The 23,714-nt window shown below is 38.3% G+C and overlaps 1 protein-coding gene across 2 annotated transcripts in view; it reads right to left on the bottom strand.

The window, feature by feature from the left end:
- Positions 1–23,714, bottom strand: part of LOC115218044 (ankyrin repeat domain-containing protein 10) — an 85,039-nt gene that overhangs the window by 7,256 nt on the left and 54,069 nt on the right. Inside the window, exon 5 of one of the 2 annotated variants that reach the window (XM_029787799.2) lies at positions 5,723–5,776. The exons of the other annotated variant lie outside the window; for it this stretch is intronic. Coding sequence (XP_029643659.1) covers positions 5,723–5,776 — 54 coding nt within the window. The remainder of the gene's footprint in view (positions 1–5,722; positions 5,777–23,714) is intronic. 2 annotated transcript variants of the gene reach the window in all.

The raw sequence follows: 23,714 nt of genomic DNA, 5'->3' as shown, positions 1-23,714 counted from the left end.
CACACACACAATCATGCATTTTTTGTAGCTTTGAGAGGTCAGACCTGGCTGATTTGAACATGAAGCAAATAGAATATATGGGTTAGATATGGCCAGTTTAAGTGCTAAAGAGTTAAGGATTTTCTGGACGCAAAGAAGGGGACAGCTGTTCACACATGATGTGTGTGTGTGTGCATGCATTATATATGCATACGTTGGCATTAGGAAGGGCATCCAGCTGTGGAAACACTGCCAGATCAGACTGGAGCCTGGTGCAGCCTTCTGGCTTCCCAGACCCCGGTCGAACTGTCCAAAACATGCCAGCACGGAAAACGGACGTTAAATGATGATTATGATGATGATGTATGCATACATGTGTTTGTGTGTGTGCATGTACACGTGTATATGTTAACAACCAATTATCTCTCCCTCGCCACTGAAGCAATTCTGTTTCATGTCCATTCCTCATTCTTAACTCCCGTATTTTCCACAGACTGCCCTTTCTGTGCTGCCAGTCATCACTCCTTCTCTGCTGAGGAGCTTCCTATCAATTTCAACCCTCCACACACCCAAATTCATACACAACCATCGACCACTTTCTTGTCTGCCACGAACTCCATTTGCCCTTATATAATTCTGACCACCTCCACATCTATCTCTTTCCATCTCTTGCACCACCCCCAAACTCTTGTAATCTAAGTTATTGCACTTCTGGCTCCATTGTGTTGGTTGCTCTTCTTTTTTCTTATTTAGTTGCTGATGAATCAGCAAACGATTAACAACAAAAACTCTACAAAATGATACTCAATCACCATGTCTGTCCACTTATCCATTTTATTTCTATTCTGCCATTGAGAGAAACAACACATTTCTTAAAAGCTTTAACATTGCTGGTGTTAAGATTATAAAACTGTTGAGACACAAAGTAAGCAAAAACAAAAACAAAAGACAATTCAAAGCAAGTAAACTTGAGAGACTCAGTTAACTGACAACAGACCAGATACATGTTTCTAAAACACTTGAAGTCTCATAAGTTATTAATGATAAGCAAAATTATATTTGGGTTAAGCAAACAGGAGATGATTTAAATTTGAAAATCTATTCCTAATTAGCACAAGAAAAAAGTAAGTACATACAAATATGCATCTTTATGTGTATGTAGGCACATATATGTTGAAGTGATGGAAGAGGGGGAGGGACAGCCTGGAAATTATAACAGTTCACAAGTAAAAAAAAAAAAAAGGAAAACAAAAGAGTTTAGTGTTAGAGACAGATTTTAGTATAATTAAATTTATTCATGTTCTTACATGGCCATGATGTGTGTGTGTGTCACTCTCTCTCTCTCTCAGCAAAGCATGTATTTCTAAAGCCTCATCAGATAGAAACTTCGTGAATATATGCTTTGCTGAAACACTGTGGCCATTTAAGAAAATGAACTGAATCTAACTATATTAATCGAATAATACAGACACAAAAACATATATATACATATCCATATCACCAGAGAAACACTGTTGTTTTCAAAACTACCAAACTGCAAAATAATAATAATAATAATAATAATAATAATAATAATAGAAAAACGCACACAGCAAGCATTACTACATTATAAATCAGTTCTATATATACAATAACTCTTAAAGAAAGGTAATTAAGCCAATTAGTAGTAAGTAGTATTTTTTTAACAGCCCTATTGGGTGACAGGGTCACAACTGAAGATCAGGTAGGGATTTGCACAACGCATATACTGAAACGATTTCTTGTTGTCTTTTCTAGGACAGAAGGAGTATTTGAAGTTAGAACTGTAACTTAATGACACATTCTCAACAAATTTGTCTGAGAAATTAACCATCACAAATGGTACACAAATATATATGCATTCATATGTGTAGTGCACGCATGTTCTGAGTTGAGAACAACACAAATCCATCCAACAGCACATGTATTTCTTAGTCTTTATATTGCCTGATTCAAAACAATTGTTTGTAATTGTTTTAACCGTTTAGCATTTAAAATGGCCACATCCAGCCATTATGTTCAAACTCACTAGATCCAGACTCTCACACCTATCTAACAATGCCGTTTTAAGAATAAGTAATCCCATCATAGAAATCTCGAAGCTACAAGATGATACGTGATGAATTCAAAACAAAGTGACTTAATAAATACCGTAAATCCTCGAGGATAGTCCGCCTTTGAGTATAATACGCAGGGGATTTTTAGGGGGCTGTACCTCTGAAAAACCTAAACCTTGTGTATAATACACACCCCTTCTCTAACTTGAGTCAAGGAGCTCTATATAACGTCCTTGGTTTGTAAAAATGTATACCCTAACGCCCTTTATTATCATTGTACATATAACAATGCAAACATGTAGCTTTTTTGTGCATTTTGTTTGCAGAAAATAAAGAAATAACAATAATAACAGTAATAACGTTTAATAAATGTTGCTTACTGCAAGTTATGGATGATTCTTTTATGACTTCATTGCTTTCAGGCTTAGCTTAAGGTATTTTCGTGTTCGACATCACAAAATGCGTCTGAATAAACATTGCTGGACAGCAAATAGAGATTCAGACATTGCTTAGAAAATATTTTTCATTTTTAACCTCGTATTTAGTACGCACTAGGGATTTTGACGTTTAAATTTTGGGAAAAAAATGTGGATTATACTCAAGGATTTATGGTATTTCATTTGACGGAGTAATCTGAATGCTAACGGTTAGATCAGGTTATGTCTCTAATCTAAGGGAGAGCACTTTAACCATTTACCATTCCGATTACTCTCTCAAGTATAATATTCATTCACAATATTTTGAATTAATCATGCATTATCTCATGGCTTCAAGATTTCAATGATATGATTGTTTATTTGTACTCTGACATTGTAGGGTAAATGTGAGATGTCAGATCTGGCCAGCTTCAGCATAGATAGAATATTTTAGTTGAATATTGCCAGTTTAAATGCTAAAGAGCTAATCCTTTTCTCTATCATTTTTTTTTCTCTAGTTTCAGCTCAGAGCTGCAACCATGCTGATGCACTGCCGTTTTATTTACAATCCTTAACTTTCAGTTTGAAAATCAATGCATGTTTTGCTGAATTTTTGCAATTTGCTTTTGGTGATTTTTCCTACGAAGCTTTAATGTACAGCTGGCTGCTTTGAATTCAGCTAATCTGTAGATTCCATAACGAAAACAATGCAAAAAAAAAAGTCAGTGAAAACTATTTTTTTGTGCGTGACGTTTGTACATCCATGCCTGTCACTAATTGCATTTAACCTATTACTAACTCATTCCATTGTCTTATTGTTGTGTATCTGCTTTCGTTCATTTGTTTTTTTTATTATTATTTTTATTATTACGTCATAAGTTATCAACCATACATACACAAACATTATTTTTAGTGTAAATGATTATCTACATTAATTAAAAAGAACTAAATTTTTTCTGCCATAAAGCCAGTCTTCACAATAATCTGACCATGAGTAAACACATTATAGGAGCACTCCGTCAGTTACGATGACGAGGGTCCCAGCTGATGCCTATTTCTTTACTACCCACAAGGGGCTAAACACAGAGAGCACAAACTAGGACAAACGGATTAAGTCGATTACATCAAGCCCAGTGCGTATTTGGTACTTATTTAATCAACCCTGAGAGGATAAAAGGCAAAGTTGACCTTGGCGGAATTTGAACTAAGAACGTAGCGACAGACGAAATACCGCTAAGCATTTCGCCCGGCGTGCTAACGATTCTACCAGCTCGCCACCCTGATGCCATCAACAGAACAGCCTGCTCATGAAATTAAAGTACAAGTGACTGAGCAATCCATAGACACGCGTACCCCTAACATAGTTCTCAGGGAGATTCAGCATGACACAGAGTGTAACAAGGATGGCCCTTTGAAATACAGGTACAACTCATTTTTGCCAGCTGAGTGGATTGGAGCAACGTGAAATAAAGTGTCTTGCTCAAGGACACAACACGCTGCCAGGAATTGAACTCTCGACCTTACAATCGTGAGCTGATTATAACCGATTATAAACACATTATAACCCTTTGGTAGGCACATGGCCTAGTGGTTAGAGCAGCGGACTCACGGTCGAGGGATCATGGGTTCGAATCTCAGACCGGACGATGTGTGTGTTTATGAGCGAAACACCTAAGCCCCACGCGGCTCCGGCAGAAGGGTATGACGAAACTTCTGCTGACTCTTTCGCCACAACTTTCTCTCACTCTTTCCTCCTGCATCTTGCAGCTCACCTGCAACTGACCAGCGTCCCGTCCAGGTGGGGAACCTATACAGCCAGGAAACCGGGAAACTGGCCCTTATGAGCCAGGCATGGCTCGAGAAGGAGCATTAGAAGCATTTGAATAAACACATTTTTAGATATATTTTCTGCCCAGTCATTACAGGACTGAACTTTAGACTCGGCAAATTCTCAACAGGATCATACTCAGTACTCGAAGTTTCCCATTAAAAGCGATTTTCTTTGATACTCTTTTGTGGCTCAGTCTGTTTACAGATCCAGGTGGTATATTTTAAAATAAATGTTTCACCTGTTCAATCAGTGGAACTACTTTTACTTTGCATCACAGAATAAGTAACTGAGCAAATTCCACAAATACTTTAACCCTTCACCTTGAGGTAGACATAGCATGCAACTGCTGTTGTTATATTTTTTTTTTTAGCTCCAAGTTACTCAGAACCAAGTAGACTTGTATCAAAAGGTATTCCAGCTATGACCCCATCCTTCACCAAATAGTATATAACTATCTCACCCCTTTTTGAGGCAGTACGATGTAATTTAAAAGCATTTAGCTGTTGTTTCTAGCAAGCTAAGCTAAGCAAATATGCAGAGGTTCCAGCATTGGTTTGAAATGACATCTTGAATTACAAGTACAGCTGACCCAACCAGATTCCACAGTTTCTATCTATTTGGTGTTTCACTTAGAAATTTTAGATCACCTTGACATTAGGGTAGACAACACTTGCTCAAGGTGTTGCATTGTGGAGTCCCATTAATACACACACATATACACACAATTTCAACCAACACAGGCATGGCTGTGTGATCAACAAGCTCACTTTGCAACCACATGTTTCCAGGTTCAGTCCCACTATATAGCACTCTAGGCAAGTATTTTCTACTATAACCCTGGGCCAACCAAAGCCTTACAAGTGGATTTCAAAGACAGAAACAGTACAAAAAAATCATGTGTCTGTGTGTGTTTGAACAGTGACATCTGTTAGCATTTCCTGTCAGAAAAAATGCCTGGTAGTTCTGCACTTTCAAAGACAAGTGGAATGAAAACACCCTGACTTCAAAAACTGGGAAGGGTTAGCAACAGGAAGAGTATCCGGCTGTAAAACAATGCCTCGATAATTCACTCACCTAACCCATGCTGGCATGGAAAAAAGGACATCAAAAAAAAAAAAAAAAAGAAAGAAAGAATGAAGTAAATGACCCTTAACAGAAAGCAGTGCATTAAAGAAGTTTTCTGCAATGATGGTTTTTACCTTCGGTTCACTAAAAGAATTAATAAGCTAATTCTAAATAAAATATTTGCATTATTAATAAGCAAAAAAAAGATAAAAAAAATACAAAGAAAAGGCAAGCTGTTAGAAGCAATTATATTGTGGCCTTGTGGACAGGAATGGTGAACATATTGGAACTTAAAGAAGAAGAAAAAATACATTTAGAAACAAAATAAAGGGCAAGGAGAGACAAACTGGAGTCACCTAGGGGCATGGAAGTATCAGGGTCTTCAGAACTGTGGCGTTCCGGTTCATAGTCTAAAAATAGAAAAAGGGGATTAATTAATTCATAGATTTCATGCTTAAATGGGGTTTTTTTTTTCTTGTTTTTTTTTTTCTTAAATGGAGGTTCAAAGTTATAGATTCCATAAGATTATAATGAAGTTGGTTAAGTTGAGCTTTTGAAATCAATAAGAATGGTGATTGGTGTGGACCTTGGTGGAATGAAAAAAAGAGCAGTGAAAGGAGAAGATTCCAGAATCTCGTTAAATCTCATCTAATCTGATTTTGTGTATATTCACAATGTTGCCGTGAAGAAAACATATTGAAAACAATATGCAGGAAGTAAGCAGACTACAAAGAGATTAGGTTTCTTCCCATATCCTCTCTTCAGATCAGCTCTATTTGGCATAAGCCATGTCATTTTTGAAGGAAGCGTATCCCAGTGGTAAGGGCGCTGCACTCAGAATCACAAGATCATGGTTTCGATTCCTGGATCAGGCGCTGCATTGGGTTCTCAAACACAACACTTCATTTCACAATGCTCCGGCTATAAATAAATAACTCTGAGATAGACTGGCATCCCATTCAATAAGTATTTTATGATCTCGGTCACTTACGTGCCTTGCAAACAAGGTGATCGGTCCCTATGAGCTGTAGTAGTCGAAATTGTAATTACTTTTTCACTGTGTAATTTAGATTTTTTTTTTTGGCTCTAGTTTCAGCTCAGAGCTGCGGCCATGCTGATGCACCACCGTTTCAAAAGTAGGTTTTTCTCTTACGTTTGGGATACGAACCCCCATCTCTGTGTTTCCACGACAAGTGTGCTAGCCAATTGTGCCAACATACAACCACAGATGTATAGATTTCAATAAACATTGTTACTTGGTAAAATGGTGATGGCCAGACAAATCTCAAGGGAATGTTTTTCTTTTCCTTCTCGAGCCACACCTGGCTCATAGGGCTGGTTTCCCGGTTTCCTTGGCGTATAGGTTCCCCACCTGGACGGGATGCCGGTCCGTCGCAGGTGAACTGCAAGATGCAGGAGGAAAGAGTGAGAGAAAGTTGTGGCAAAAGAGTCAGAAGTTCACCATTACCTCCTGCTGGAGCCGCGTGGAGCTTAGGTGTTTCGTTCATAAACACACACACTGCCCGGTCTGAGATTCGAACTCGCGATCCCTCGACTGCGAGTCCACTGCTCTAACCACTAGGCCATGTACCTCCACACAATGGAATGTACCATGATTAGTTACTAGATCATAAAAATCAGGAGTACCAGTGCTTAACTAGTTCCTGCAGCATTAAACGAACAAGAGATCAATCTCTTGGATGTGGCACTGACCTATCACAACAAGCAATTCTTGCAGAAAGTAACAGTATAAAACACTGCAAGCTAACAGATTAGGTTACTGCCACCGATTAACAACATCAGTGAACTAAACTAAACTGGTACTGATAAGACCTGTTTAGAGCAAGATGGATTTGGCCCTTAAGAGTTAAGTGTTCAGACCATGAATATGATGCAACGTCACTGACAGCATACAAACACTGGCCTCTCTATTAAGTACTTCATTATCATATATCATTCCACAGCTGTCCATATTCAGTTAGTTTTCAGCAAGTTCCTTATTTATTTATAGTTAGATACTTTACTTAGTGTTTAATTAAAATATTTAATATCATTTACATTTTAAAAACTCTTGGTCGTTAAGTTATACAACTGGAGAAAGTCATTTGCTTAGTTAAGTTGGATTCATCACCGGACACTTTCTTTTTTTTTTAGAGGACAGTTGACAATAGTTAAACTAAGACTAGCTTTATAAAAATATCAAGAAAAATTGAAGATTAACCCTTTCAATACCAATGTCATGTTTACATAAGTTTTGAATTTAAATCTTCCACCAAAACTTAGTCACAATTTATGTTCCTAACACTAGCTTAATGATAATGAACTTATTTCATTAAATTCTTTGTTATATTTAAAATAATTGAAAGAAGCACAGAGCATCTCAATATAAATACGGTAACAAAAGGGTTAAAAGACTACTAACATATATTCAAGAGACACTAACAGGTTGGATATCAGAATTGGATTTATGATAAATGTTTCTGGGTTCAATCCCAACCCATGGATTTGATTGCACGTAAAAGTGTGATATATTAAAACGACTAGGAGTAATACCAGTGCTGACCAAAGGGATTCGGTTCTTCAATTTTCAATAAATGTCTCAAGAGTTCACTTCCAGCCCCGGATGTATAAAACATGTGGAGAAAAACAGGAATTCATAGAGTAGACTTGTATTTTTTACTTGTTTCAGTCATAAGACTACGGCCATGCTGGGGCACCGCCTTAAAGGACTTATAGCCAACTGAATCAACCCCAGCACTAATTTACTTTTTTTTTCAAGCCTGGTATTTATTCTATCAATCGCTTTTGTTGAACTGCTATGTTACAGTGACATAAACACATCAATACCAGTTGTCAAGTGATGGTGGGGGACAAACACAGACACAAAGAGACACACACACACACGAGAGGCTTCTTTCAGTTTCCATTTACCAAATCCACTCACAAAGCTTTTGGTCAGCCTGAGGCTATAAAAGACACTTGCTCAGGTTACCACACAGTGGGACTGAACCCCAAACCATGCAGGTGGGAAGCAAGCATCTTACCACACAGCCACGCCTGCACCTTTTTAATAATCTTTATCATTTTACTCCATAAAAATCTCAGCTAACCTAAACAACAGCAATAGTGTTATCAATCACTAAGTTCAGTGACCTACTCGTTCTGACTTACTAATATAAAAACAGCCAAACTTCAATCTAATCTTGTTTTGAAAAGTTTTGCTTATTGTATACAAGTAGAAGGTGTCATAAGAATATTTTATACGATCCAAATAAAGTCAACACTGCAAAAGTTTTGATTGCTCCATTGTAATTATTTCAACTGCTCTGCTAATGTCGAAAACAGAATGAATTTCATAACTTCTTTTCTCCACCAGGTGAAGACATCATGTAAATTAATTATTGGCAAGGTCACAGTATTTCATTTTACAACCATAATATGCTATAAAGTACATGACAGGCTTATACATCAACATTGCATTATTGTGTTTTACTGTGTGTTAGCAGGGCAATATTTTCACTGTGTGTTAGCAGGGCAATATTTTTACTGTGTTAGCAGGGCAATATTTTCACTGTGTGTTAGCAGGGCAATATTTTCACGTGACAGATTCTCTATGAAATTTAGAGCCAGTTACGACATTATGAAACATTGCAACTTGCAGTGCTGGCTCTGAAGTCTACAGAAAATCTATAGAGAACATCTTAAAAGATATCATATAATCATCAACAATTGATTATTTATTGTGTGTGTATGTGTGTGTGTGTGTATGAAATAATCCCCATTGCTTAAATGTCTACTTCTACATGCTCCTATGAGTCAGGCAAATTTAAGTTGAGGCAGATTTTTCTATGGCCAAAAGCACTACCTGTCATCAACCGCATCTCCTTTTAGACAAGGTAATATTTCCTCTGAGTCTATCATATAGCAAACAGCCTGGACATGCTTTTATAGAGAATTATAAACAAATGACACCATTTATATATACATGAATGTGGCAGGTGTCATTATACAAGGGTGTTAAGTACCCAGCAAATGAAGTTTGCAATTTCGACATGATTCCAGCTTGTAATTATTTCATTCACTGAGACTTTGCTATCCTCAGGCTAATGAGAAAGCCTCTAACACAATCAACAGACTTTTTTAGAAATAGCAGCCAAACAGCAATTATACCATACCTTGCTGTTTCAACCCTTTAGCATTCAGATACCTGTCAAATGTAATGCTGCTTTATTTCAGCCTCTCTATTTCTCAGTTACACTAACCTTTCATCATCTGATACTGGATTACCTCCTTTAATGACCCCTCTGTTTTGGCAAGACACCTGCTTCTGTCTCTCTGTCTTTTTGTCACACTCTAACCTTTCATCCTCTGACACAAGTTCCCCTCCTCAAATGCCCTGCCCCTCCCATAATTCCTTGTCTTGTGAGTTACTTAGTTACCCTGCCAGGGCTGGTGCCATGTTAAAAGCATCCAATCCACACTAACGTGGTTAGCATTTGGAAGGGCAGCCACCAATAAAAATCATACCAAAACTAACCTCGCCTGTGCTAGTGCCACACAACAAGCACTGAGTACACTTTGTGGAATTGTTGGTGTTAGGAAGGACATCCAGCCGTAAAATTCCTGCCAAAACAGACACAGTAGCCATGGGCAGTTTTTCTACCTGGCCGGCTCCTGTTGACCATCCTACCCATGCATGCATGGAAGATGGACATTAAACCATGATGACGATGATGATGATCATCATCATGTATTACTTTGTAACTTTAAGATTTTGAAGATGTGATTATTTGCTTTTAGAACACAGGGTAAGTGTGAGAGTCTGGATCTGCCCAGTGTGGACATAAAATTGGGTAGAGTATTTGGGCCGGATATGGCCGGTTTGAATTCTAAAGGGTTAAAAACAACAGGATACGTTGAAAGAGATTGTCTTAACCCTTTCGTTACTGTATTTATTTTGAGATGATCTGTGTTTCTTTCAATTACTTTAAATATAACAACGAATTTAGTAAAATAACTTAGTTATCGTTCAGCTAGTGCTAGGAACATAAATTTCGACCAAGGTTTGGTGGAAGATTTTACTTCAAAACTTATGAAAACAAGACATTTGTACAACAGAGCCAGAGCCGGTTTCAGCCGGGTTGGTAACAAAAGGGGTAAATACACAATATCTGGATAAAAGACAGGATGGTCATGGTTGGAATTCTGTTGATTATATAGGTCTACGAGAACAAGACTAAACTACAAATAAACAACCACAAGGTATACAATCCAGACCAATTTACCGATAATGCTACAGACACTCCTCAGTTCCTCTTTCATTATCAGGCAACAAGTTTTGTTTACAAACTCGTTTCAAGTACAACTTTTCCTGCGCAACAAAGTCACAGATTGTGAGATAAATTGTATGACATTCGTCCAGATATGTAATATCATCTTGGAATCTAAAAAACATTACTGCGTCTCATAAAAACAAGTACTATTTTCATATTTGGTGATTTCCGTATTTAACTATTATTAATAACCTACAGTTGTTTGTGAAGAAATACACTCGTACAAATTAATATGTGGACAGTGCAAGTGTCTTCTACTATAATTTTAAGCCTTGCTAAAGCACTGTGAGTGGATTTGGTAGGTGGAAACTGGAAAAATATGTGGTGTGTGTGTGTATCAAATTCACTCACAAGGCGTTGGTCAACCAGGGGCTATATAGTAAAAGACATTTGCCCAAGGTGCCATACAGTGGGACTGAACCCAGAGCCACGTGGATGGAAAGCAAACTTTTTAACCACACAGGTATGCCTGCACCTTAGCTATGCCAACACCTCAAAAAATACATTTCATCAGATATTTTTAAGCACTGAACCTTAAATGCTTCTGGAAAATAATCAACATCTAATATATATATAAATATATATATATACATATACACACACACATATACTATACAGCTATATGTCTATCGTAATACCAAAACAATGTCTTAATGATTACATTTCTTCTTCATCAGAAACTGAAAGTATTTAAACGTAGACCAGTTATTGATAAATCAGAACAACTCTATAATTAAGCTTAATTGCTCACTGCTCATTTGCCTAATATAGTGTTGTATCCAGTAAATGGTCATAGAAGAGGTCCACGCTCACAGGCTGCATCCGGCAGGCCACAGGTACCCTGATCTCCATCTCTTAAAACTACTATGTTGTGTTCCTGTTTCACCCATGCCCATCCAACACAATCAACTGTCCATGTGGTCATCATATCCTTTATGCCTCACCTCCTAAACCACTAACAAAATGCTTTCTTCACAATCCTATTTTGACAAACACTGGAGGCCCCTGGAACTCCTTCCCTACCCACATACTCTTTACTTATTTTACTTGTTTCAGTCATTTGACTGTGGCCATGCTGGAGCACCGCCTTTAGTCGAGCAAATCGACCCCGGGACTTATTCTTTGTAAGCCCAGTACTTATTCTATCGGTCTCTTTTGCCGAACCGCTAAATGACGGGGACGTAAACACACCAGCATCGGTTGTCAAGCAATGCTAGAGGGACAAACATATAAACACACATACATATATATCTATATCTATACATGTATACGACGGGCTTCTTTCAGTTTCCGTCTACCAAATCCACTCACAAGGCTTTGGTCGGCCAGAGGCTATAGTAGAAGACACTTGCCCAAGGTGCCACACAGTGGGACTGAACCCGGAACCATGTGGTTGGTAAGCAAGCTACTTACCACACAGCTACTCCTGCGTCTTTTGCTGAACTGCTAAGTTATGGGGACATAAACACACCACCATCGGTTGTCAAGCAATGGTGGGGGAACAAACACAGACACACAAACATATACACACATACATATATACGACGGGCTTCTTCCAGTTTCTGTCTACCAACTCCACTCACAAGGGTTTGGTCGGCCAGAGGCTATAGTAGAAGACACTTGCCCAAGGTGCCACACAGTGGGAATGAACCCAGAACCATGTGGTTGGTAAGCAAGCTACTTACAACACAGCCACTCCTGCTTTGCAAATATATCATCTCGTATTTTCTTTTTTCATTTGTATGGCATTCATATGTAAAATCTGTAAACTGCACTGTATCATGTTACCCACAACCAATGAACGTCACAGTGTCCTTTAATTTGCTCTAAATATATCTGTTATTATTTGGCAAAAAAACCCACTTAGTCTATTCCTCAATAAATCACACACAACAAACTTTGTTGTTTATTCTACATTCTTTTCTCTCAACAACTTGTCTTCATGAATTTGATGCACATTGTTATGTAACCGAAACATTTTTACATTTTCATGTGCGCATAGAAAAACAGGAAGCAACTAGACAGATCGAATCAACAGAAAAATTATTGTCAAACAGATAACCTTAATAGAGTATTATTTAATTAACCCTTTCGTTACCAACCCGGCTGAAACCAGCTCTGGCTCTGTTGTACAAAGGTCTTGTCTTCATAAGTTTTGAATAAGAATCTTCCACCAAACCTTAGTCACAATTTATGTTCCTAACACTAGCTGAATGATAACTAAGTTATTTTACTAAATTCTATACTTTACATTATCGAGCGATTACTGTTTCAATCTCATTCTGAGATTTAATAATGCTTACTGTCAGTTTTTCAAAATCAGTGGCAGACGTCACTAGAAAAACTCTTATATATTTGCAAGGCGGCCTTCTCTTTCATCGCGACCTGGTGGTTACCGCCCGTTGACAAGGGACAAAAATCCCGAAACTAGTCCGAGCGTATCACTCAGGCTTGCGAGGAAGGGATGACCTTCCTTTGCAAATACTTCAAGGGCACTGAAATGCTGTCTAAAGCCAGCTGGAGATGACGATCTCCTGGGGCTATAAAGCTACAGTAACACCCCCTCCCTTATGTGGTTAGCCATGTTAAGATGGCTTCTATACTTTACATTTGTTATATTTAAAGTAATTGAAAGAAACAGAGCATCTGAAAATAAATGCAGTAACGAAAGGGTTAAATTTAATTTGTTTTGTTTCCCTGCATTTTTTTTCCAATTCCTGTTTGTCTTATGCACACATTTAATAAATATTTGGCACATGGAAAAGGGTAATTCAGGAAATACTGACATTAAAGCATTTAATACAATACCAAAAGACAACAATGGAAACAGAGAAAATATACAATTTTAAAATAATACTGTGGTTAAAAATGAACAAGTTAATGGCAGACTGCATCAATGAGACAAACTATAAACAAAATGAGAAAGCTGAAGAATTAGCTATGGAATTACAGGTAAAAAGCGTAAATATGACTGAGTTTAGTTCATAGCAAAATGGAAAGAAAAGGTAAAAAGGTAAAACAAGAAATAAACTGAAAGTAACCAGAAAATTGTTCCCATATTGACAAATGAATTCGAAATTCTTGATCTCGTTATGTGGGAAAAATGATATGAAGTTAGAATTTTCATTTTCCTTTGAATCAAATTTATGTAGCCATTTACAGGTTTCATCACATTCAACCTTGTCTACATAAACCACATACTCACCAGAAGACTTAAAATATTAGTCACAAAACTTCTTACTGATTATATATATATATGGTGGTTGTCTACTCCTTATGCAGAGTTTGACCACCTCTTGTACTTTACACCTTAGATCCCTCATGGCGTCTGATGTGGCTTTTTAAACCAGACAATGCATTGAAAAGACACCCACATAGATGGCATATCTGGTTTGGACCACCAAGAGCTGCAGTTAAGTTCAGATCTTTGTGGACCTTAAAATGTCTTTTGAGACCTCCGTTAGAGGCATACATGGCATTAAAAGGTGTGCACACATATATATATATTTCTTTACTACCCACAAGGGGCTAAACACAGAGGGGACAAACAAGGACAGACAAAGGGATTAAGTTGAGTACATCGACCCCAGTGCGTAACTGGTACTTAATTTATCAACCCCGAAAGGATGAAAGGCAAAGTCGACCTCGACGGAATTTGAACTCAGAACGTAACGACAGACGAAATACCTCTAAGCATTTCGCCCAGCATGCTAACGTTTCTGCCAGCTCGCCACCAGCACACATATATAGGTGTGCCCACATATATAGGCTGAGTAGTTGGTGGAGGTTCATTTTCCATGGGTTCGCAAATGAGATTTGAGCCCAGCAAAAGAAATGCCTGGTTTGTCACAAACTGTGCACACAAAAAGGTCACCGAGATTCAACTTCTCGATTGCAACATTCTTCTTTAAATCTCTCTTGAGTCTTGCATGTGTCATCCTGGCATCCTCAAAAGCTTTCACTCTACTCCACATTTTTATATATATATATACATATATATATATCACATGACTGACCAGGCTATCAGATGTTGTTACACATCACTGGTCACAATGCAGTTTTGCATTGTTTTAGCCTTCAAATGACGCAACCCCACTGGCTAGGCAAACAGGTCAACATTCCCCCCTGATCAAAAGGGTGGACTGGAGCAATGTGAAATGAAGTGTTTTGCTCAAGAACACAATGTGTTGCCCAATCAGGGAATTGAATTCACCATCTATTGATCATTAGTGAAACAGCCTAACCACCAGGCCTCACATCTTCATATTATATATATATATATATATATTATATATATATATATATATTGAAACAGTTTGATTCAAACTCCTTGGTACTCAGAGTTTCAAGTGTGTTGCTAGTCTTCAGCCATCAGAGTCCAATGGCCAAGGATTAGCAACACACCTGAAACTCAGAGTACCAAGGAGTTTGAATCAAACTGTTTTGATCCAAACATATAACTCCCAATAAATGTGTTGAGTGCCCTTCTTTTGATTGTCTACTCATGTGTGTATGTATGTATGTATGTATGTATGTATGTATGTATGTATGTATGTATGTATGTATGTATATATATATATATATATATATATATGGCGTTAGGAAGGGCATCCAGCTGTAGAAACATTGCCAGATTAGACTGGAGCCTGGTACAGCCTTCTGGCTTCCCAGAACCCCGGTCGAACCGTCCAACCCATGCTAGCATGGAGAACGGTCGTTAAACGACGACGACGATATATATATATATATAAATATATATATACATACAGGCATACCTTGACTTAATTCATTTCGATTTAAGTAATTCTCGATTAAATGTCGGTTTTCAAAAATAATATATGGAAAAATAGAAATCAAGTCATTTTACTTGACGTTACGTCTGTCTGCCACAAATATTGGAATCGTAAAATCACTAGGAAACAATTAGAAGCACATAAAATCATGTTACTGTAAAATAAATAAGAATAAAAACATATAAAATCATATTAAAATATGTATAGTAAATGTTAAGATACACACCATAAAGTAGTGTATTTAGTGAAAGAAATCACAAAATCACAAAATTGTATGTACATCATATTGGTATATTTTAAATAATTTAGTGTTTTTTTTTTTACTATCGTAAAATAATAATGATTACTGAATTTGGTTTTTAAGCATAAAAAAGACTATTTTACCATGTCTTGTTGCTAACCGCATTCATAAAGCATCCGTGATGCACAGTAAATACTGCCAAATTGTATTCGTAAATTTAAATTACTGTAAATCCTCGAGTATAATTCGCATGTTTTTCCCAAAATTCAAAGGTCAAAATCTCTAGTGCGTACTATATACGAGGTTAAAAACGAAAATTATTTTCAAAGCAATGTCTGAGTCTCTATTTGCTATTCGGCAATGTTTATTCAGACGCATTTTGTGATGTCAGGCATGAAAATACCTTAATCTAAGCCTGAAAGCAATGAAGTCATAAAAGAATCAGCCATAACTTGTAGTAAGCAACAGTTATTAAACATTATTATTGTTATATCTTTATTTTCTGCAAACAAAATGTACAAAAAAGCTACATGTTTGCATTGTGTTATATGTACAATAATAATAAAGGGCGTTACCGTATACATTTTTACAAACCAAGGACATCATATAGACCTCCTTGACTCAAGTTAGAGAAGGGGTGCGTATTATACACAAGGTTTAGGTTTTTCAGAGGTACAGCCCTCTAAAAATCCCCTGCGTATTATACTCAAGGGCAGACTATACTCGACAATTTACGGTACTTATTTTTTTTACTGTACTGTATTAAAAAATTAAAAAATATTTGTTTGTAAGCTTAAAATAGGTTTTTATTAACCATGTATTAATAACCAAAATAAAGTACAGAAGTGGGAATAGTTACTGTCAGTTTAGCCTAGAGGCAAGTAAATTTGGCCTAGCCTAGCCTAGCCTAGAGACAAGTTAATTCAACTTAAGTCATGTCTCCTGGAATGAATTAATGGCATGGGTGCTTTTCAAATGGCACCAGCATGGGTGCTTTTTATATGGCACCAACACATGCAGAATAAATTCTAATCATAATACAAACAAAAGACAAAGATAAAATTAACATTATTTAAATTCACATGCTGCTGATCCATTTGGGTTTTGTGCAGTTATGGTATATTCCTTGGTAGGAGAATATTCTAGAGGTACAAACCTACTTTATAGTATATCTTGTTTGTAATCTCCCCATTCAGTAACATTTTTTCCCTACGTTTATATAATCTCCATGGAAGAGTGATTCTGTTTATTCTTCTATTCTTTTAGTTGTTTCAATCACTGAACTGTAGCCATGCTGGAGCACTCACCACCTTGAAGATTTTAGTCAAACAAATCAACCCCAGCATTTATTTCAAGTCTTGTATTTTATCAGTCTCTTCTTGCTGAATCACTAGGTTATAGGGATGTAAACAAACCAGCACTGGTTGTAAAAAGCAGCGAGGGGGACAAACTATTACACACAGAGTAGAAAGGGCACTAATAATGTATGTGAAGAGGGGAAACCTTTCACACACACACACACAAAGTTTCCATTTACCAAATTTAGCCCCATGGCATTGGTCAATGCAGGGCTATGGTAGAATACACTATCCCCAAGTACCATAACATGGAACTGAACCTGAAACCACACTGTTGTGAAGTATGACTATACCTATGTTCAGACACTAATGCATAACAGAAGCTTTAAATCTCAATTCAGCAGCAAACATCAAAGAGCAAACGTTAAGGTCCCGGCAAATGGAGATCATGAAGCTGTTTAAATTCCCTAGGGTGTGGCTATGTGGTTAAGAAGCTTGCTTCTTAAGCATGTAGTCTTGGGTTCAAACCCACTGTGTGGCAGCATGGGCAAGTGTTTTCTACTCTAACTCTGGGCTGACCAAAGCCTTGTGAGTGGATTCGGTAGACAGAAAGTGAAAGAAGCTTGAAAAAACATTCGAGCGAGGTCATTACCAGTGCCGCTCGACTGGCTCCTGTGCAGGTGGCACATAAAAAAAACACCATTTGAGCGTGGCTATTGCCAGTCCCGCCTGACTGGCCCTCATGCCGGTGGCATGTAAAAGCACCCACTACACACTCGGGAAGGTTGGTGTTAGGAAGGGGATCCAGCTGTAGAAACTTCACCAGATCAGATTGGAGCCTGGTGCAGCCATCTGGTTCGCCAGTCCTCAGTCAAATCGTCCAACCCACGCTAGCATGGAAAGCGGACGTTAAACGATGATGATGATATATATATGTGCATGTGTTTGTATGTACCCTAACATTGACATTATGCAATGGTCGTAAACAAGCATCACTGTTATATAAGCAGTGTTGTTTGCTTCCAGTCTGACATGAAGACATGTCTGATAATGGTGAATATTAACTATGCTTGGAAACAGATAAGGGATGGCAACAGAAAGGATATCCAGCCATAGGAAAATCTGATCCAGGGAAGAAAAAACAGGGTGTATTAGTTTGATGCTCAGGAAAAATGAAAGAGTCCCTGACATTTCGAGCCTATGCTCTTCGTCAGAAAGGAACGAGGAGAGAAAACAGAAAAATCTGCCTGACCCATATAAGCACAGAAAAGTGACTTTTTTTATTCTTTTACTTGTTTCAGTCATTTGACAGCAGCCATGCTGGAGCACTGCCTTTTAGTTGAACAAATCAATCACAGTACTTATTCTTTGTAAGCCTAGTACTTATTCCATTGGTCTCTTTTGCCGAACCACTAAGTCACAAGGGACATAAACACACTAGCTTGGAAAAACAGGCATTAAATGTTGATGATGATAACACTAATCAACAAAAAAACTTCCAGCCCAACCACATTTCCTTATTAAAAAAGAAACAAATATTTTGTAACAAATGAACCTCTTATGAAAGCGTAATCAACGTCACTTTAATTAAAACAAATACAAAACACATCAGTTAATTACCATTTCAAAAGTAATCTAGCCAAGCAGAAGAACTGTTAACACACTCGACTAAATGTCTTTCAGTTCTGTGCTTCTACATTTGCATATCAAATTGTGTCACAGTTGTCTTCGGCTTTCATCCATTCAAGGATCAATGAAAATAATTCTCTGTTAAATAGACCAGACCCCTCTTCATCATACAAATGTTTAGTCACCAGCCAAAGCGAGACATTAAGTATTCGAAAAGGTTTCATTTTTCTCATGAGATTAAGAAAGTACACAATGATTTCACTTCCATTTTCTTTTATTATATAAAACCATTATTGTTGCTTATTTTCCCTTTTGAAATATTACATAAGAATGGCAACAGCAGGTACACCTGGTTGTCATAGCTACCAATAGTGACTAAATTTTGACAGTTTAACCTTTTTAATAGCAACCCAACTGAAGCCACTTCTGTAGTACTAACGTCTTGTTAAAATCTTCCACCAAACCTTGGTCGCAATTTTTGTTCCTAACACTAGCTTAATGATAAGTTATTTTACTAAATTCTTTGTTATATTTAATGTAATTGAAAAAAAACACAGGCATAGGAGTGGCTGTGTGGTAAGTAGCTTGCTTACCAACCACATGGATCCGGGTTCAGTCTCACTGCGTGGCACTTTGGGCAAGTGTCTTCTGCTATAGCCCCGGGCTGATCAAAGCCTTGTGAGTGGATTTGGTAGACGGAAACTGAAGGAAGCCTGTCGTGTATATATATATATATATATGTGTGTGTGTGTGTCTATGTTTGTCCCCCCAACATCTCTTGACAACCGATGTTGGTGTGTTCATGTCCTCGTAAATTAGCGGTTCGGCAAAAGAGTTCATTAGAATAAGTACTGGGCTTACAAAGAATAAGTCCCGGGGTCGATTTGCTCGACTAAAGGCAGTGCTCCAGCATGGCCGCAGTCAAATGACTGAAACAAGTAAAAGAAAAGAAACACAGAACATCTCAACAGAAATATGGGAACAAAAAGGTCAATGTTGAATAAGGCCTGTTGGTTGGATGCACGCATACTGACTCATGCAGGCAATTCAATAAACTGCAGTGTATTTAGTCAACCACTAAGCAAGTTATTAGACAGACTGTTGGGGCCAAATGCTCTGCAATAATATTCTTTTCTACTCTAGGCACAAGGCCTGAAATTTTGGGGGAGGGGAGCCAGTTGGTTAGATCGACCCCTGTAGACAACTGGCAAGTAAAAAGCACCCACTACACTCTCATAGTGGTTGGCGTTAGGAAGGGCATCCAGCTGTAGAAACATTGCCAGATTGGACTGGAGCCTGGTGTGGCCTTCTGGCTTGCCAACGCTCAGCCAAACCATTGAAAAAATGCTAGCATGGAAAGCAGACGTTAAACGACGACAATGATGATGATGATAGTGATTATCATTATTAACTTTTACATTACAGCCACCATATCAACATTAATTATCAAGATCATCATCAGCATCCTCATCATCGTTTCACGTCCGTTTTCATTGCTAGCACGGGTTGGGCAGTTCGACCGGGGTCTGGGAAGCCAGGAGGCTGCACCAGGCTCCAGTCTGATCTGACAGTGTTTCTACAGCTGGATGCCCTTCCTAATGCCAACCACTCCGTGAGTGTAGTGGTTGCTTTTTACATGCCACCAGCACAGAAGCCAGTCAAGGCTGCGCTGGCATCAGCCCTGATGGTGCTTTTTACATGCCACCGGCACAGGTATCACAACTAAAATTTCCATTTGATATTTATTTTGATGTTGATGTACTTGACCCAATAGGTCTCCTCAAGCACAGCAAGTCACCCAAGGTAAGCACAGCAGGTCGTTCTGCAATCCAAAGTACTTTGGATAGGCTGGGGCTATGCGAAACTGGTGCAGGAAACAGCCATGAACTCATTGTTAATATTAGAAAACAAAAATATTCTTTTATGATGTAGAAATCAAATTTATCAAAGAGGACAATGGTAGGATTCCTTTTGCAGATTCAGTACCAAGAGTAAAGCTGAACTTATTTTATTTATGCGCCCTTTTGAAGCCTAGCCAGGCTCATAGGCCCGGTTTCTGTGGCATGTGCTCCCCCCAGCTGGACGGGACGCCAGTCCATCGCAGCGTTACCCAAGAAACAGGAAGAAAGAGAGAAAATTGGAGCGAAAGAGTACAACAGGGGTCGCCACCCCTCCCTGCCGGAGGCTTGTGGAGCTTTAGGTGTTTCCGCTCAATAAACACACATAACGCCCGGTCTGGGAATCAAAACCACAATCCTCCGACCGCAAGTCCGCTGCCCTAACCACTGGGCATTGCGCCTCCACAAAGCTGAACTTAATGCTGAAAGCTAATATAAACACGTGTTAATTACAAGAAATGCAACAGCTGCTAGCAGCAGCAGCAGCAGACAGTTGTACCTATTTGTACAGAAGTAGGAAAAGTGAGACTACAACAGTTAAGTGTTTCTTGACTATTTATGACACGAAGAAACATATTAGAGTTTGTAGGTTAGGAACAAAGGAACAATTGCAATTTTTCAGCAAGTCCTCTGATGTCACAAAACTACAAAACCATTGTGAATAACATAACACTACAACAGGACATTTAGGTACAGCAGTGCTTCTCAAACTATCTGGTGTGGCGTACCAGCAATCTTTTTTTTCCAGGGATCGGTAATATTTCTTAATGATATTAATTTATACTGGAAACAATACATATAATACTCTTTTACTTGTTTCAGTCATTTGACTGCGGCCATGCTGGAGCACCGCCTTTTAGTCAAGCAAATCGACCCCGGGACATATTCTTTGTAAGCCCAGTACTTATTCTGTCGGGCTCTTTTGCCGAACCGCTAAGTGACGGGGACGTAAACACACCAGCATCGGTTGTCAAGCAATGCTAGGGGGACAAACACAAACATACACACACACATACATATATATATACATATATACGACAGGCTTATTTCAGTTTCCGTCTACCAAATCCACTCACAAGGCTTTTGGTCGGCCCGAGGCTATAGCAGAAGACACTTGCCCAAGATGCCACGCAGTGGGACTGAACCCGGAACCGTGTGGCTGGTTAGCAAGCTACTTACCACACAGCCACTCCTACGCCTAATGAATATAATAGAAGTTGACAATTTTTTAATTTTTTTATCTTATATTTATTTAGTAAACAAATAGTAGAATATTACATAAGCTGATAAGTTGTTTACTGCAGTGCATAAGGCGAAATCACTGAATGCGCAGTACTTGTCAGTCATTGCACTGCTACTCTCGTTTTTTTCTTCTTTTTATTTATTTATTTTTTTTTTACAAGTTTTGCTCATTTGACTGCGGCCATGCTGGAGCACTACCTTATGGTGGTTTTAGATGAACAAATCGACCCCAGCACTTTACTCTGTGTAAGCCGAGTACTTATTCTATCGGTCTCTTTTGCTGAACTGCTAAGTTACTGGGATGTAAACACACCAACACCAGTTGCCAAATACAGTGGACAAACACAGATACAAATATATACATACCCTCTCTCTCTTTCGGAGAGGCACTGGGCAGCTATACGCACATATACACACACGGCAGTAACTCCCGCCTACCGAATTCAATCACAAAGCTTCGGTTGGCTCGGGGCTATAGAGGAAGACACCTACCCAAAGTGTCACGCAGTGGGACTGAACCCGAAACCATGTAGCTAGGAAGCAAGCTCCCTAACCACACAGCCATGCCTGCGATATATATATATATATATATATATAGGCTATATCAAATCTCTGAGCGAGAAGTAAACAGTAACAGTATGGAATCATAAAATATATTTGCCAGCTAAAAGGGGCAGACCCCCCCAGCCCCGGGTACGATGTTACTTTTGTTTTTAGCTTCGGGCTAAAAACAACAGATATATATATATATATATGCTGGTGTGTTTACGTCCCTGTCACTTAGCGGTTCAGCAAAAGAGACCGATAGAATAAGTACTGGGCTTACAAAGAATAAGTCCCGGGGTCGATTTGCTCGATTAAAGGCAGTGCTCCAGCATGGCCGCAGTCAAATGACTGAAACAAGTAAAAGAGTAAAAGAGTATATATACATATATACAGGGTGTTCAGAAAGTCTCTCCGCAGTGAACTTTTTCATCCTGCACATGTACATTCAAAACATGGGCAGAAGAGTCAACTGTATGTATTGAAAATAAAGGACAACGCTTTCAACATCTCTTATAAAGTTTTTTAAAGACTTGTAAAGTCTAATATATTCTTTTGTAGTCTTATACCATCTTATAAATATTTATTTTGCAATACGATACTGTGGAGAGACTTTTTGAACACCCCGTGCATGTGTACTCTTTACTCTTTTACTTGCTTCAGTCATTTGACTGTGGCCATGCCGGAGCACCACCTTTAGTCAAGCAAATCGACTCCGGGACTTATTCTTTGTAAGCCTGGTACTTATTCTATCGGTCTCTCTTGTCGAACAGCTAAGTTACGGGGATGTAAACACACCAGCATCGGTTGTCAAGCAATGTTGGGGGGGGGGAACAAACACAGACACACAAACATATACATGCATATATCTATATATATATAAACGACGGGCTTCTTTCAGTTTCCGTCTACCAAATCCACCCAAAAGGCTTTGGTCAAGGCTATAGAAGACACTTAGCCCAAGGTGCCATGCAGTGGGACTGAACCCGGAACCATGTGCTTGAGAAGCAAACTTCTTACCACAGCCATGCCTGAGCCTATATATAGGCATTGAGTCGAACCAGGGGCAGCTGATGAAGGGGAATTTTCCTTGTATTGTTTGTCCTGTACTCTGTTTTTTCATTGTTAAAAAAAGTCCGTTTCCTTGTTTGATTTTATGTTTTCGTTTCTTGTGTTCTACGTTTATTTGTGGTGTCCTGTACTCATATATGCATGTATATATACATATAGATGTAAGTATGTACATATATGTATGTATATGTGCATATGTTTTATTCATTATATTGTTATTATATGACCAAACGCACGCGTTGTTTTCTCTTCTCCAAGTAAGTTTTTATTTATATATATATATATATATATATAAAGGGT

Source organism: Octopus sinensis, linkage group LG12 (assembly GCF_006345805.1).
Source record: "Octopus sinensis linkage group LG12, ASM634580v1, whole genome shotgun sequence".
NCBI classification, from domain to species: Eukaryota; Metazoa; Mollusca; class Cephalopoda; order Octopoda; family Octopodidae; genus Octopus; species Octopus sinensis.
This window is presented reverse-complemented; position numbering and strand designations above follow the sequence as displayed.